This window comes from Stigmatopora nigra, chromosome 8 (assembly GCF_051989575.1).
Source record: "Stigmatopora nigra isolate UIUO_SnigA chromosome 8, RoL_Snig_1.1, whole genome shotgun sequence".
NCBI lineage: Eukaryota > Metazoa > Chordata > Actinopteri > Syngnathiformes > Syngnathidae > Stigmatopora > Stigmatopora nigra.
The window spans coordinates 3,443,777-3,461,348 of record NC_135515.1 but is presented as its reverse complement, the minus strand read 5'-3'; the positions used below and the strand labels follow the sequence as shown (position 1 = coordinate 3,461,348).

At 43.6% G+C, this 17,572-nt stretch overlaps 1 protein-coding gene across 1 annotated transcript; it reads right to left on the bottom strand.

Moving 5' to 3' along the window:
* Nucleotides 1–324: 324 nt before the first annotated feature.
* Nucleotides 325–7,590, bottom strand: bcl9l (bcl9 like). Its single transcript, XM_077722320.1, is given in 8 exon segments — nucleotides 325–2,200; nucleotides 2,297–2,551; nucleotides 2,637–4,962; nucleotides 5,061–5,145; nucleotides 5,229–5,424; nucleotides 5,685–5,807; nucleotides 7,255–7,561; nucleotides 7,564–7,590. Coding segments are annotated over 8 exon segments (4,482 nt in total). The 3' UTR covers nucleotides 325–1,037.
* Between the last annotated feature and the right edge of the window lie 9,982 nt (nucleotides 7,591–17,572).

Here is a 17,572-nt window from a genome sequence, read left to right as displayed (position 1 = left end):
CAGTTTCGACTTAACAAATACTGCTTTAACTCTATAACTTCTCACTTTATCTTAAACTTCATGGGTTGTGTTTCAATTCGAACAAAAGATATCATTACATTTTTGAGTAATGTAGTCAAAGGTTAAAAGGGATGTCATGTTAGGACAGATGAGAAGAGGAAAGGGTCAGAGGTTATAGAGGTCAGCAAAAGGACCCTGCTTTCAATTTGGCTATTCTAGGTTAATATAAAGGATAAACAAATAATGATGTTAGTTATTATAGAAGGGAAGTTTTACATATATTTTTTTAAGTGTAGCATTGTTTGGATGAGTCTTCAGACGAAGAGTTATTAAGGCTTTCATTTATTTGACTGCAAACGTGTCTCGTCCTGTCTGAGTTCTTAAAAACAGCAACCACCATTCTAAGTAAAACCCATCATATCCTCACTCTTCCTTTCTTTTAAACTTATATTAAAACACAGTTGTACAGAACAAGAGTGCAAACAATCACAAATCGCATCTTATATACAGCAGGTATATATTATTTTATATATATATATATTTATAGAACTCCTTTGCGCAACAGTTTTGGTAGTTGGAGGAATAAAATCAAGGGAGGAGGAAAAAAAATACAAAATTCAGGCACTCTTATTTGCCAAATGATTTCCAACAAACAAGCAAATTTCCAAAATGTACAGAGTATTTTCTTTTTTTTTCCTTTTTGTTTTTTTGAGAAAAGCACTTCAGATTTTTCATCTCGAATCATTTTACAGGGCACTTAAATATTTCAATGTACAAGTATAAAGTAGTAATTTCCAATTTCTCTTCTCAAAAAAAAAAAAAAAACAAGCAAGACGCACATTTCCAATAAAAAAGAAACCATAAACAAATAGACTGGGCACACCAAACTGTGCATAATTTGATCTTTCCATCATTAAAGTTTTTTAAAAAAATGCCAGATTATTTTGTCCTTGTGATTTTAATGGAACCGTAGAGAACGAAATGATACACGGAAGGGAGTACGATTACAACAGAACGTAAAATAAAGCTCAGGTGGATCAAAAAGGCATGTTGGCCATACTGCCAGGACCATAGCCCATAGGGCCGTCCATAGACATACTCCTCTGTCTAAGAGACTGAGGTCCCATCATTCCGGTCTGTGTATGGGACGGGGCCATCATGGGACCCTGAGGGGACATCAAATGTCCCTGGGAGTTTATAGGGTCTCCCGGCATGGACATATGCTGCTTGGCCTGCATCATCATGGCATTTTGTCGCACCATTAAATTGTGCTGGTGCTGCTGAGGTGACATCATTCCCGTGTACTGACCAGCAGGATGTTGAAGAAGACTATTGGCCATCATGGCTTGCTGTTGTTGGGGAATCACACCAGTCCTTCCCATAACATGTCCGGTAGGGCACATGGGGCCCATGCCCGGGTCGGATAGCATGCGGGTGTTCCCTTGGAGGACGGCCATGTTTTGTCCGAGTCCGCCGTGGCCTTGGTGAGGGGGGAGCTGATGCTCTGGCATCATGTTCTGCAGATTGGTCAAGTGGGGATTGGATGAGGAGATGTGGTGAGGACCAGAGGACATTAAGTGTTTGAGGAGCTGCTGGGGTGGCGGACCTTGGTTTGGATTGGGCCGTGGGTCGTTCTTGGGGAAATACTGGAGGGTGCTGCTGGGTTTATCTGAAGGAATGATGCGGGAGAGGTCGAACTCAGGGATCCCGGAGTGGGTGGGTCGGATGACTTCGCTCAGATCTGGGCCGTCTCCCAAGGAAAGAGGCCCAAAGGTTTCTGAGGGATGAGGGTGAGGGTGTGGATGGCGTTGGTGGGGGTCTTTACCTCCTAGCAAGTTCAATTGTTGAGGAGGAAGAATGTCTTCGCCGGATTGAGGGAAGTTTTGGGAAATTCTGCCCATGGGCGATCGCATACGGCTGTGAGACGATGGGTGTGTGCGGGGGAAAGTCGCCATTGGGTTTTGAGACATGGGTGAAATATTGCAAGGACCCAGGTCGTCACTTCCTCCACCCATCATGGTGGCATTCATGAGAGGAAGGCCCAATGCATTTGGGGAAGATAGCCCGGGATCGGAGGCATCGTGGGATAGTTGCTGCTGACCTTGGTTTAGGATTCCAATGGGGCTTTGGGAATTACTTTGGGCGGCAATGGAACTCTGGGAGACCATGCCCTGGGATGTCGAAGGGTTCCCCATGTTTCCTGTTGCCGAAACAAAAACAGCAGGTTAACAGTCGAAAAGAAAGAATTTTGAACGATTCATTTGCTATTTTAGGTGGGTTTGAAAGGGGATCGTACCTCCAATGCTAACGCCAGGCAGGAGAGGTCGATCGGGCATCATCTCGTCATCCGAAGTTGCGATTGTTTTGATGGCTTCGTGGTAAAGGGGAGTGGAACTGGGCAGGGCGTACTTGGACATCTGAGACATAATCAGTGACAAAGGGTTCTGTGCTTGAGGGCCATCGGGTGAGGACGTAAATGCCATATTGGGATTCATCGAGCCTGGTTGGCTACTCGGGGTGGAGTTGGAACTTCGAGGGGGTAGTGATCGACCTGTAGAATGACAAAGATAAACATCACCAAGATTATTAGGATAGACAATGCCACAAGATTGGAAATTAGCTCTTTATACAGGTACCTGTTTCAGGACAACTTCCTCCATTACCCGAACCCCTTACGGCCGTTGGACCGCCCGGACTTGAAGGAGCTGTTTTAGGAGACATCCATGCGGGAGAGCCCCTGACCATAGCTGGGGACTTGAGTCTTCCAGGTGAGATGGATGGGGAGTGCAAGTCGTGGTTAGAAGACCCCATTATTTGGGGGGATTTGTTGGAAGAAGAGCAAGGTGTCCCTGCACCAGAAGCAGGAGGTAGGGAAGGGTGAGGGCCAGGAGGGACAATAATTGAAGGAGATTTCTGTCCTGGACCAGACGGTGAGGGAATATGACTTGAGGAATCTCGGAGAAGGGATGGGGAATTAAGATGGTGAGGGTGCTGGATTGTAGGAGAAGCCAGAGGGTGGACATTGATGGCCATGTTGCTAGAATGCTGAGGAACTGGGCCTACTCCTCGGAGGTCTCCAGTGATCGGCATGTGGCTGAGACGCGATGTGCCCCCCATCTGATTTCGACCCTCTTGCTCAGGTCCGAACATGTCGGGGTGATGTTGAGGATAGGGGCCTTCACTTGGTCCAGCGGAGAAAGGGCCTTGCTTGGGAAACCGAAATGGTCCTTCAGGTCCCGGCCCCATAGCCATATTTCGCCTCTCATTTTGCAAGGCTCGAATAGTTGCGATTTCTCCTGGACTGAACAACTCCCCTAACGGTCCGGCTCTTCCTTGGTCCCTTCTGAGTTTTTGGGACAGAATCATATGTTGCTGCTGCAGATTCATCTGCGGGTTCATGTTGACAGATAAGTTGCTCCCGAGAGGAGAGTCCAATAAATCTCGAATCTGAGGCCCACCTCTAGGAGAGTTCATCACATCCCGCGAACCGTGAAAGTCCGAAGGGTCCCCTTGGTCCGAAGAAGGACCCCTGCCCATGATCAAGTTGGAAAAATCTGGTCCGCCAGGATTTTCCATGATTCTCAAGGCCGTATTGCCTTGTTGCCTTTGTGCGATAATCCGATCCAGTTCAAACCTGGGAAGTCCTTGCATCTGGCGCTTCTCCGTCATCCGAAACAATTCCTCACGGTTCAACATGTGCTCAGGCTCGTCTTGCAAATGCTGAGGAGGGTAGCAGCCATGAAACGGTCCAGCGCCATCCATGTTATTGGGCATGTTATCCAGCCAAATCCCAGGCCTTACAGGCCTATGGGGTCCTAAACCATCGGCAGATAACGACACACCCGGACTACCAGGAAACCCAGCTCCACCTGCCGTCCCTCTCTGCATCTGCGCTAGGAACCTTGGACGTCCAGGTACTTCTTGATACATACCCGCCATTCGTACGTTATCGGGCATTCCTCCTCCCATCACGTTTCCAGAAACCCACTGTTGATCTCCGGGCTTGCTGTGATATGGAGGGGGTGGTCCCCTTGGTCCACCTCCATGTAAGCTAATTTCAGTCATCATCCTCAAGTGTTGGGGACTTTGCATTTCATGTTGCCTCCTTTTCTCCTGGTAATATTCTTCTTGCAGTTTCCGCCAAGCCATTTGCTCTTGAGTCGGCCCCTCATGTCCGAGTAAGGGGCCCATGTCCAAACCGGGTGAAAACATCTGATGATGCGGGTGTTGTTGTAGATTGTGGCGAGGATCCATTTCAGGGCTGTGAGTAGCTGGACCGAGCGATTGCGTTTGAGATACGACGGATTGCAGTGGTTCTTCAAATTTCTTGGCGGTTCCCATAGAGGTCAATGCTGACAGTGCCATGTTACCGCAGTCTCCAGTGTTTGTAGCACCGTTGTCCTCGAGGACAGCGCCTCGTTCGCCGCTATTCATCTCTTTGGAGGCAATATTGGTAAGGTTCCCATTGGAGCCCCCCGTGTCGCCATGAAGTCTTTCTCCGGTACCTAGAAATCGCCTCTCGATGTCTCTCAGAGTCTGCAAAGAACGTTCCCTATGTTCAAGCTGCTCCTTAGAAAGACCACCAATGTTTTCAGGGCCACTTCTGGGTCTCGTGTCACCCTGTAAATGCGCAGACAAAAGCGAAGGACTCCCCGATGGAGAAAGACTCGGAACGTGAAGACCCTCCCCGTGTACAGTGACTGATACTGAGCCTACAGGTGTGCCTTTGCCATCTGCCTCTTGTTTACTGGAATGAAGAGAGTTAGAACCAGACAGTCCACCGACTCTGTTCTGAGGGGAGTCATTGTCAGAGTGGCCTGCCGACGTGGGTGTTCCCCCAGAGAGTGGGACGGTGCATCCCGCGGAGTTGGGTCGAGGGGTTCCACTTTTGGATTTAGGGGTGCCTACGGGCGGAGAGATACTGGAATTCACACTCTCGCTAGTCCGAACCAGTGCATGGCCCTAGATGAGACAAAAAAATCGTGCTGCATGAGTTATGGTTAAGACGGAAGATCACAAAATCAGATATACAATAACATACTCGTCATTTGTTGACTGACCTGCTCTAACATTGTTCTTGAAACATTTTGCTGGTGGAACTGAAGAATGGAATCCATCTTCCCTTTCATTACTGCCTCTGCAGCTCTGTTGGAGCAAAAACAATAAGTGATATAACCTCAGGATCGATACTTTAGTAACTAAAAAAGTATTTTAAAAATGTATCCTACTTGTTGGCCATGTTGGTAGTGAAGACATACAACAGCTGCTGTGAGGGCTGAGACGTAAGCGGTCCTGGCTTCAGTCCAGGTACAGTTCCAGGTCCTGGTCCAGGTACTGGTCCAGGTCCTGGTCCACAAGTCCTTACAGCCTCAGAGGTGGCAGAAAGGTGTTCCGGTTGTCTAGGTCCTGACAGCTCCCGCTCACCTGAAAAATATTAAATAGTTTGGTGTTTTTGTGTAGTTGTGTAGTCTGTCACTTGAGTCCCACAAGTATTGAAATAGTAAAATAAAAATAATTGAAGTAATAGTTCCCCTCCGCATAGTTGACAAAAGAGTCTATGACTATGAAAGCAGTATGCGAGACTCGTTTTTATCATGTGATGAGATGGAATATAAAATGAAAATCATAGCATAGAGTGCGCCTGACACAAAGAGCGCCTACTTTAGGAATTTAGCTAAACTTACGCTGAGTGGTTAAGCGGGGCTTGTCTTCGTCGTCTTCTGTTTCGGGTCCGGAGCACCACTCGTCGCCGCTGTATGGCTGCTTCTTCTCCAAAACGCATCGACGTTTACTGCGTGTGACACCCTCTTCAACACAAACAATTCACACCCAATTAAAAAAAAGTAAAGAAATACTCAATACACACACACAAAGAAAAATACATAAGTTTAAAAAACAGTATTAGTACATGAAAACGTCAGCAGAGGGAGCTCCCATCAATCACTACAACCCACAGTGATTTCTTGTTTGCCTGCCAATGTTATGTTGCTAAGAGCGACAAGATTCTTTTCACAATAAAGTCAGTCTTTGAGCCAATTTGTTTGCCTTGGTCGCTAGCCTTGTCCAGCTTTTTTTTTTTTCAGCGGTGATGTAAAGCTTAGTTGAAGAAAAGCTTGACCTTTATTTATTTCAATTCTAAAGTCTTTGGTTCACCTTTGAGATCGAGAACACGAAGCAAAATTAGAAGAAATAAATTTCTGGTTTTTAAATCTGCTAGAAAACCTTTCCATTTGAATAACCAATGAATGTCTAAAGATGTTGCCGGGCAGAACTCAAAGAAAAATAAAGTGAAGGTCAATTTGCTTGGTTATTCGTCACTGCTTGCTTTTTGAAAAGCGTAGGTCGCCATTTTTCCGCAAAAGTACAAATTTTACATGAGGAAAATGATACCATCCCTCAAAAGAAGCCCCCCCCCCAAAAAAAAAATATCCTAAAAAACTAACACAAAAGGGCATCTTTTTCATATCTTTTTCAACAAGGGTGGCATAAAAAAATGTTCTGTGGCCTTGCGGGTGAGGATTCTTGACGTGTTTTGATATGAAACACGTCAGTGTCGCTATCAGCAGCCTTGGGGGGGGGGGGGGGGGGGGGCGAGGAGGGGATTTCTGCCGCTTTGCTGGAGGTCAGGGCATTTTATGTGATATTACGTCGACTTCCTGTTGCGGAGGAGGTTAAGACACATCATCTGGGGCGTTTTTTTGCAGTAGCGTGAAACTGAGAGAGCCTAACGGAAGTTAACTTTTGCAGTTTCATATTGAGGTACTAAAGTATTGTAATGTCTTGTAATGATACATAATGAGATGTTAGTCTATCTTTTTTTGGGGAAAGAAATGTCACCATGGCCTCTAATTGGTGACAAAAAGTTTTCCTAAAACGCCTTCTTAGGGAACAGCGATGCATTCAGGGACCTGTGGAAATCTTACTATAGTAAATTCTAGTATTTCTGGCAACAGCTGTATAATCTCTAAGGACCACGTGAAAAAAAAATATGAAAAAAGACAACAATTGACTAAAAACATGACAAAAATTGATTAAAAATTATAATTATTGATTTAATAGGGGGAAATCAGGAAAATTAATATAAATTTATACCCTTCATTTTAATTTGATCCTAAAACAGAAAGTCATGATTTACTTTCCCGGGCCACACAAAATGATGCGGCGGGCCAGATTTGGCCCCCGGGCCACCACTTTGACACCAGTGTATAAAACAGTTATTTTTGCTGATATGAATTAAGACAAAGAAAATCTCACCCGCTTTGGTGTCAGCTTCCAGACTTTTGGCAGCGGCCTGTCTCGGTTCCCCAGAATCCACAGACACGCTCCTCTCCCGCTTGTTTTTGGTTTTCAGCGTCCCTCCGGCGCCGCCACTGGCCGATTGCCCGGCGACCTTCGACCCGGGGCCGCTCTTGTTGCCGGCTCCGGAAACCGGGCGGGTCTTGAGGGCCGGCTGAGCGGCGGCGGAAGCGACGGCGGCAGCTCCCTGCTGCTGCTGTTGCTGTGCTTGCAGGTTGACAGCGGCCATTTGAGCTTGTCCGTCACCGGTGACCTTGCTCGCCATTAATTGGCCAGTTTATTATCCGTGTGCATCGGATTGGCTGGTGAGTGAGGCTGAGGCTCGTTCCTATGCCGGAACTCACATTGCGATGGGGCGACTCTGATAGAGAGATGAGCAAGCACAAAAAGAGCCCGTTATTCCAGTCACATTTTGCATTTTTCTAGTCCAGTTTAACTCGCTGGGCACCATTATGGGGAGTACACGGCTCCCAGTCCTTCCAGTTCATATGAAATGGACGTCAGATTTTTTAAATTTGCTATTTTTTTGTTTATTTAAAAAATGTAAAAAGGAAAACGGGCAATAGACAAAGATTAAAATGTAAAAAAATATTTAATGAAAGAAAATAAAGCATTTTATTTTAGCAAAAAAGAAGAAAGTATTATAATGTGCATTATTATCGCTTGAGGGCCACACAAAATGATGTAGTGGACCAGATCTGGTCCCCCAGCCTTGAGTTTCACCCCTCTGACTTAAGAAGACAAACAAAACTGGTTTTAAATGACCCTAATGTGAAAAACATTATGCTTGAAGCATTTAAGAATGTTAATCACACATTAAAACATTCTTGGATAACGTTTAAACAAAACAATACTGCTTACGAGTGCCATCATTTAAAAAAAATGAAATTCTGTCCATTTTCAATGGACTTTTTCCATTGGAATTCACATGAAAAAGTTGTCTTGTCACTTTTAGAAGAGGAAAAACAAAACAAAAGATCAAACCTGTCAATGACTGCAAACACTGAAATTGCAGATGAGGACTGACGTGGTCATTGCGACTCTGCTGCTTTTCATGCTTCAGTGGATTCTTAAACCTGAAGACACAGAAAGCAAAACACGGTACGTCATCTCCGCAATCATCACCGCGCTTCTCAACCGTCGTGTTAACGCAAACGCCGCGGGGGAGTTGGGACAAGAAAGGGCGGCGATAAGAGAGCAAAGGCCCCCCGAGAGGCAAAGCACACGGTCAATGGTTGAGCCGTCGTGACTCCGTTTGGAAGAATTGTGGGCGGGGCATTCTCGCTTCCCATTCTCCAAGGAGCACAGGAGCATTGTGGGTCACGAAATCTTCACCTGGCATTCCACAAGGCTTTTGTGTGCCGATACCTGACTCACCCGCCGCCGCAAAGCAAAGCAAAGCGTGCCTGACTCATGACGTGTTTCACTTTGAGGCCGGTTGCAAAACACGAGACGCAATTTGACATTGTTCGGCCTTTTTTCAGACAGAGAAATGAGAGGGGAGGCGCCATTTGACATTTATTTGCAGTTTTTGCAAAGAAGGGAGGATTTAACTCAGGGGTGGGCAAACTTTTGGGTGCGGGGGGCACATTGACTTGAAAATTTGACAGATGGGCCGGGTCAGCACAAGATATGATACATATAAAAAAGTGCATCCGTTAACAGTACATATGAAACATAAAGAGGAAAAAAAGACTTAAATATTAACATACTAATCACTCATCATTAAAGTAAAAAGTATAAAGTACAAAGTAAAGTAAAAAGGAATGTATTAAAGAAATTAAAATGTAATTTAAAAAAGATAGAGGGGCTAAAATATCTAAGTTGGAAGATATGTTTGAATAGATTAAACTTGTAATGAGTTTTCTGAGAAGTGACTTTGAATAAGTAGCTTCTTTGGTCCATAAAACTAAACAATTTTATTAAATGTAGTAGTATTTCATGATAAAACTTCAATACATTCATCATTTTGTATTTATATGATTTATCAAAATGATCGTTTCTCAAAATTTTCAATAATAAAGTAATAAGTTAACAAAATTAACTGCCATTAACAATGATAGACCTCCAATCCAACTTCACTGCCATTGACTTTCCAGTCAAAATGGATTGGACGCCAACACCACCAATGGATTTTGCGACTTAAAAAAAACACTAACTAGATTTTTAGTGTTTCAATGTTATTTTCTTTAACTGATTACACTTTTGTTCCCAATCTATTTGGGGAGGAAAAGTCTTTCTATGCAGCCTGGCAACAAACAACTCAAACGAACACTAACACAATCTCCTCATTAGTCATTAACTAAGTACGGCAAGCGAGGAACAGGGACGCGCCTTGTACGCCGGGGCCGGGACCCCGTCACTTATTAACCTGGCGGGGGCCGATCAGATGTGGCCCTGTTGACAAATGTGAGTCACTGGCGGGGGCGGGCGCACTAATCACACGGCGGGCGGTCGGTCGACCTTCGAGTAGACGGCGGCCAAGTGGAGATAGGGCCTATCTGGGAGCGAATTTGGAGATAGCGACCAGACGCCCGCTTCAAGGAGAGTCTGTCGAGGCCGACGCCATCGACCAGATCCCATCGATCTACTTTGGCTCGGGGGAAAAAAAAAGGAAAATCAGAAATGGAGAGCAACTCGGCAGATTCTTATACAAGAGCAATGGTGGCCAACAAAATTCAAAAAGCAAAAAAAATTAAACTATAAGAGTCAAAGAGGCTCACACACAAAAATACTCATTAAAACCGTATAATTCAGCATAACAATTTTTCCCCTTACAAAAAAATTAATGCATTCATTTCAACACACCAAGTGCAGTTCTACAAAAATATGACAAGAAGCAAAGAGCCGCATTCGGCTCAAGAGCCACATTTTGGCCAGACCTACACTAGTGCTCCTATAGAATCTCTTCAATTTTGTAAGGAAAGTGTCCACCCTCGACACACAAACTGCAGTTCTTCAAAATTTTGACAAGAAACAAAGAGCCACATTCAGCTCAAGAGCCGCATTTTGGCCACACCTGCACTAGCGCTTCTGTGGAATGAAACTGTCAAATTTGCAGTCTTAAAAGAAGATTTCTTCAATTATCTAAGAAAACAATACATTAACTGTCAACACTGACAAAGTTTGGAAATCAACGCGTACCAGTCAAGCGTGTTATGTAAAGACAGAAATGACTTGAACCAAAAATTTATATTTTCTCATGTTCAATGACATTTAAAACCATTCACATTGACAAAATTTGCTTGAGATTGAAACGGATATGTTTTCTCCCACCGAGTAACCACCAAATTTTTCTCGTTCCAACGATTAGCGTGCAAGCTCTGCAAGTCTACGGAGATTTCCTGCTTCCAAACAGACACTGAATCAGCAAATGGAGCCGCTGCCAACTTTCACTCTACTGGAAAGCGAGCCAATGATGTCACTTAGACAAATACCGAGCCACAAACAAAAATCCTAAAAGCCTTTGGCCGTTTACCCCGTGAAAAAGCTGGTGGGTGAGCACCCGAATGTTTAAAAAATAAGCAACAAAATAACTTTAAACCTGTAAAAATGACAATTTGAATCTTGCAGTATGACAGCACGAACTTATTATAATTCATACTTCAATTTTAATCCAGTACATTTTATAACTTTTCTCTCACAATATCACTACGTATGACTGACGGGTTGGGAAACACTGCGTCAACTTTAACCACGGCCGCCGATCTTCACCTGGGTCAACTCGAAAAGTAACCTCACCTGACTCTTGGACTTTGCTTTTTACGTGGTTAACGATCAAACCCGGCAACGAATGAACACTGCAGTTACATCACATGTTTTGTGTTGATGGTTTCTATGATTGCAAAATTCTGCGGGTGGCATGATCAAGTGAATCGTATCCACACTGAAGGCCCATGAACCACCGAATGCACCACCAGTCACTAAGCTGTGTAAGACAATTCGGATTCGGATCAAGTTGCAAACTCTATTAGTGGTCTAAATATAGCACGCCGGGATATGGGAGCCACGCCGTGCAGTGCGTGGAACTGTAGCAGCAGCGTTATGGCAACCGTACATGCAACAGGCTGCTGGCTTGTTGTCATCGTGGACTAACAACGGGCATAGCGGACATGAGGAGCCCAACAACCGGACGAGCGAGGAAGCACGCCACCCCGGTCCTCACTTGCGTGGCTAGGCGGAACAATTTTAGGTTTTTAGACTTTTAAAATTGCCCAATCGCGCAAAAACACATGTTCTTGATGCAGACACAGAGTGAAATAAAAGACATATGAAATCTTAAAGTGTATTAAATGAAATACTGGGTCAGGGCATGAAAGAAAGGGTCAAGTCACCGCACGCCCACACCGGCTCTGCGTGGAAGTGACAGCCGACTGTCAGCCCTCATACCCCGGCGGAGCTTCACCACCGCTTCCGCCCTCTCCAACATTAGCTAGCCAACAAGCTAATGGAAAGGAGCGGTTAGGGTTCACGGGGTAGTTTAGTCGATCGCCTGGCTAGACGTTAAGACCAGGGAGATCCTCTACGGTTGCCCGGGAGGCTTTTTGGGGAGGGGGCGCGGATAGCCGGTGGCACGTAAGCCCACTCCGGCGAGCTGGATGCGTCAATGCTAATTTAGCTCCATGCTAATTGGCATACTGCGCGCGCGCGCACTAACACAACTTTTTGGAACCAGCGGCAAACATTTCATTCGAAAGGACAAAAATATGCAAAGTTTTCTCTATAAATACAAACACGTACGTCTAAGATCGGTACAACAAGCGGAGTACTTTACCCCGTTTGGCTTCAGTGTGACAGCCGACGAGGAGGAGGCGGAGGAGGCCGACGTCCGAGGCCGACATTCCCCGAGGGTGGAAGCCGCCGACAGCGCTCGCTGAGCCGGCTGGCGTCGCAGCCACTGCCGCTTCCCCCCGATGGCTCGAGTATAGAGTGGGAGGGGGCGTGGGGTACGGGAGTTTCGCTCGCCGCGGAGCCTCGGTTCGCTGCGGGCGAAGCGGCGCAGCGCGGCTCGTCTCGCTGGAAGTTTGGCCTGAATCCGGACGCGCTTCGCGGTTCACGACTACCAGCCAAGACGAGTCGCCATCGAGGAGCTGACAATCATGAGAGTGTCCACGCGGGCATCCGTAAGTGTCATTGCGTTCGTGGACTTCCCACAGTGACACTCTCAGGACTATTCATTAGGTACACCCCCACCGTCTTTTTACCATTGTTAATTCTTAGGAGTAATTTGGCAAAAACGCACGATAGCCACCTAAATAAAGAAAATCAAGCAAAATAAATAGGGATTGGAAATAGGATTTATATATTACTTTAACTCACCAAGTGACATTGACAGTGAGAGACGTCATTTTTAAAACTAATTAGCGTGGGATCATTAGGTCTCGGTGCCATTGACGCTTATTGACGTCCAGGTTTTTGTTGTTTTTTGTTTCAATGCAAAAATGGCAAATCAGCTCATTTTTAGAGCAATTGTTTTTTTGTATCCCCAATCAATTTATATATTTCTTAGGGCAATATAACAAGTATTTTTTTGTATAATGTTGTTTTTCTATGATCAATTGTTATTTGGTTTCAAAAGGTAATTCTATAAATAAAATGTGGATTAAGATCAATTTACTTAAACATGTATCAGGTAACTTAACTTCCTGTACATTTGGGGGATTTCCTAGGTCACTTTGGAGCATTTACTGTGACGGGCAATCAGAAATGTTTCTTTTTTGTCGTTAATTTTTTTTCAATAATAAAAAAATGAAATAAATAGAAATCGTTGCCTTTTTCTTGTTGCTCACATTCACCCAGACTCTCAAGCACCCCCTTGATGAATGATAGAATGCTCTTACAAGTGGAACGCTTGGATGAAAAGTCATTAAAAAATGTGTTTATTATTATGATCTGGATTGAGCTGGTTGCCAAATGTGGCTAAATACTGAGAAGCAACCACAATAGAAAAAATGACTTTTCTAGCTAGCAAGCTGGGTATTGTTGTGGTGCAACGTCATCCCATAGCAAAAGGACAAAGATGGCCTGCAGCCTGATTTGTTTGTCACCATAAACATGTCATCCACTTTATGCACATCCATTACTTTTCCCGCTGCTATTTGGCGAGCACCAATTAGAGTCTCGGAATGAGCGGGTGGGCCTATTTTGTTTTTTGTGGTGGGGATGAGGGGTGGGGGGGTGAAGAAAATGAAAACAGAGACGGAGGGTCAGAAGAACGGATGGCACAAGAGGATGAGAATGAAGTCACGTTGTCATGGAAACTGGCATGGATGTGAGGAGACAAACAAAGAATGTCAGCGGGGCTTGCCGTTGAAAATACTCGCATGGGTGCGTCCGTTCAAATAACCCTTTCAATCATGTCATCAATACTTGTTCTTTTGTTATGTCTGAGCCATGGTGAGGGAAGTGGGCAGCACCCTGGATTGGTCGCCGGTAAATCATAGGGCCAATAGACAATTTAGTCAAGGTTTTATAGGCTGTTTGGGTAAAAACGTACTTTAAAATGTACGAGTCGTAGGAGTACTCAATGCTTTGTTTGGGCCTCTAATGATGTTAAAGTGTGAGTGTCGTCTACAGATGATGATAATGATAAAAAAAGATGATGGTTTCCATGGTGACACTCGCTGCCCTTGGACTGTCTTTGTGAAAGATCTCTGCTTACTTTTTGCATACTACATCATTTCAACTTTCAATTATTTCACTATTTAAATAGAAAGTATCCTTTTTGAATCAATATTTCAATGTTATGCCCATTTAATATCAGTCAATTGCCATTTTTTAAGTATCATTTTCTTGTTGCTAAGCAGAAAAAAATGGAGTTGTTTTGACAAGCCGTGAGAAAACTAACAATACACGTTCAGAAAACACACACACACACACATTTGTAGTGGCAAAATCACATACTATTACGCATTTTTGCACTCACACACATCCTATTACTCATTCTAGCTCTTGCAGTCAAGTATACACAAATGACACACTCTCACGCAAAATCTCCAGGCCAATAAATGCATTTTGACTGGGAAATACACACCCATGTTCACCCTGTTTTTTATGTGCTAACCCTCTGACACACACTACACTCTCACTTAGAGTCACACTCCCACCCTCGTATGAAAACTGACAAAAAACGCAAAATAAAACCACAAAAAAAATCGCATCATCCCCCAGATTTGTCTGTAGTAACGTGAACATCCACTAGAGAGCACTATAGTTTCACTTAACAGATTTGCCAGTAAAAGACCAGAGGAAGCGCCTGTTGATTAAATTCCATAATAACAAGACATTAATAAATTAGTCTTTTAATATGCTGACAGCCATAATATTGAATAAATATACACTTTTTGATTATTGTACTTGTATAATGGGGTGATCCTACTTTGCGTTTTTTTTGTTTATGGCAGCCATGCCTGGTTTACATTAACCATGATATTTGAGGGATTACTGTAATAATGCATATTTAGTAGTTTGCTAAAAAATTAATTAAAAAAACTGCTGTGGTAAACTTGGGAAGATTCGTAGTATTTGACAGATTTGACATGAAGTATTGATGTAGAAAAAATAGCCTGTTGGCCCACCAGGTTTATAAAAGCTTGAGCTCTATGGGGGTGCTGTCCTTACTACAAACTACAGAATGCAAGAGGACCAAAAGTCTGATATCCACATCGAATCACCCACATTTCATGTTGCTAGTAATACCCACATGACAGATACAGTGGCGGTTACTTTGTAAGAGGTCTGAAATTTCACTCATCAACAGCAAGGCCCTCCGAGACAACCCGCGCAACTCGGCGCTCGTTTACGATCAAAGTCGTAAGTCGGTGAGCCGGCGACGTCCACATCTGGAGTCGCCACAAGCTTCTCGTTAAACGCTCAAAAAAAGGCTCGGGAGGCGGGGGAATGTCCCGCAAAAGGCACTCACGGGCCATTTTAGTGAATTTGGGTGTGAGCAAGGATCCACATGGAGATAGCCTCCCCCCTAAGCCACGCCCCTTCTGTTACTATGTAATTGATCCCAGACTGGACATTGGCATTCATATCTTCCTTACTTTATCTTCCAGACAAGACTTCTACTGCTTCCAGATGCCGACACCACTTTTGAGAACTCCAGAGTTCAAGTTGGTTTTCTGGGAGGGTGAAGAAGAAAAAGAAAAAGAATGCTTTAATGTTTTTTAAGGTTAAAAAAAAAGCAAGCAGACCAGAAAGCCAACAGGATCAGAGGTTGACCATGCATACCTAAAAACTCAACTTTTTCTTTCTTTTATGAGTCCAAATTGTATTCCAACAATAAGAAATAACAAAAATGTTTGCAGTTTATCATTAAATTTCACAACCGAAACAAAATATGTTCTTTGCAGTTGGACCATAAATCAACAATATTGACTTTTTCCCCTACCGCTGTCAAACATGGTCGCTTGTTGCTAGGCAGAAATGCTAGGTCAAACAACATGTCCAAACTTAGCTGTTTCATTTTCCACCCATTCATTGCCATTAGTGGCAATTGTTGCGGGGTGCCGGAGCCTATCCAGTAGATGGACAGACACCATGAATTTGGTACCAGCCAATGGCAGCACACAAAAAAATTAACGGTATTTACGCTCTTTGTCATACCTAGGGACAATTTAGGGTGTACAAAAAGCCCACTGTGACTGTTTTTTTTGGGATGTGGGAGAGTACCCGGAAAAAAACCCACAAAAGCCCAGGGAGAAGATGTCAAATGTGTTAATAGAGCAGATTTACAGGTGGTCCTTGGTTGCTCAAAAAAAAAGAACACGAGTGAATTGGGAGGTCGTAATGTCTTGGACAGATACGCGCCGATTGGTCTACGAGTGGCGTGGTCTGTTCTCTCATCTGCTGCCAAAAAGTCACGCATCCATTTCGACCCAGACGGTAAGACTCGAGAGAGGGGGAAGGTAAAAGGTTTTTACGAGCTCCCTGTACGCTTGTTCGAACCCTACCACTTGTTTTTCGTTCTTCAGTGAGTTAGTGTGTAAGTGTACTTAAATGTTTTTTTTTAATCTAAAAACAGTAGTGGCCTCAAATGGTCTTTTGTAAGCCCTTCATAATAAATCTTATTTTATTTTAAATTCATTTAATCATTGAATATTCTCTTTTATTCATTGTATTTGTTTTGAAAGTATTTTATTTGATTTTTTTTAAATTAAAAAGTATAAATAAAAGTCTAAGATCAAGCAAATTGTAAGCAAAAACAGATTTGTCAACCAAAAAAAAGCATTTTTAAAAGCGACAAAGGCCTCCTGTTTGTTTGTTTTGACTTTTATGTAAACAAAGTCCACATTGTTTCACATCTGGACGTCATTTTAACTGCTGACACATTAATAATAAACAAGGCAGTGCGACCGATGATTTATTTCTATTGAGACGATGCCTAATAATACAATAGATTTGTTGTTTATTGGGGTTCACGCTTAGCGTTTGGGCTGACGACTTTATTTGGCAAATTTGAAGTAGCCATTCCAAAGTGTGCAAATATCATGCAACACAATTGCTTTTTTGGGGACGTGTGGGGGATCAATCAATGCCATTAATGAAATATCGAATGCAAATCTGACAGTTTTTGACAATCAGGTTTCAATGGCATTTCGTTTTTGTTTTAAGGAAGGAGAAAAATGCAAAAAAATCTCTATAAGTTTTTTTAAAGTACCAAACATGCTAGTTTTTTTGTGAAAGAGTCAAAAGTTAACCCTAATTAAAAGTACATCGCCAAATACACATTGTTCCACCCCTATTTGCTACTCTAATGACAACAAGCATGCCGCAATTGGCTGAATAAAACATTAGCACCTAGAAAAGTTACACCACCGACAACGTGCAGTACTCTTAAATATTTTAGCACGTAGCTCAAAGGCATCCACAAAACAATCGGGCCAAAAGAATTGTGACGGCGGCGTGCAACATGTTCTCGCCATTTTTCCTGGTCTTCTTGCTAGCCTCCTGCGTTTGGTATCTTCCTCTCCAAGGTGAGCTTTTCAACAGACTTCTTGCATACTTTTTTGCGAGTCTTTGTCAGGTTCGGGTTAGTAATCTGTTAAAAAAAAATGGTCGACTTCTGATGACCTCTTTGACCTGCATTACACTTTCATTTCTCTCTATTTGTGATATCTACAAAAGCGACTTCAACCAAATTTGAACCGCAGTTAATCACTTTTCTGGACTAACCGATTATGTCCACGCCATTAGCATTGGTTTTAACTGACCCAGAGGAGGTGGAGTACTTCAACTTCAACATGACGGCAACATCAGGGGCCTCAGTGCG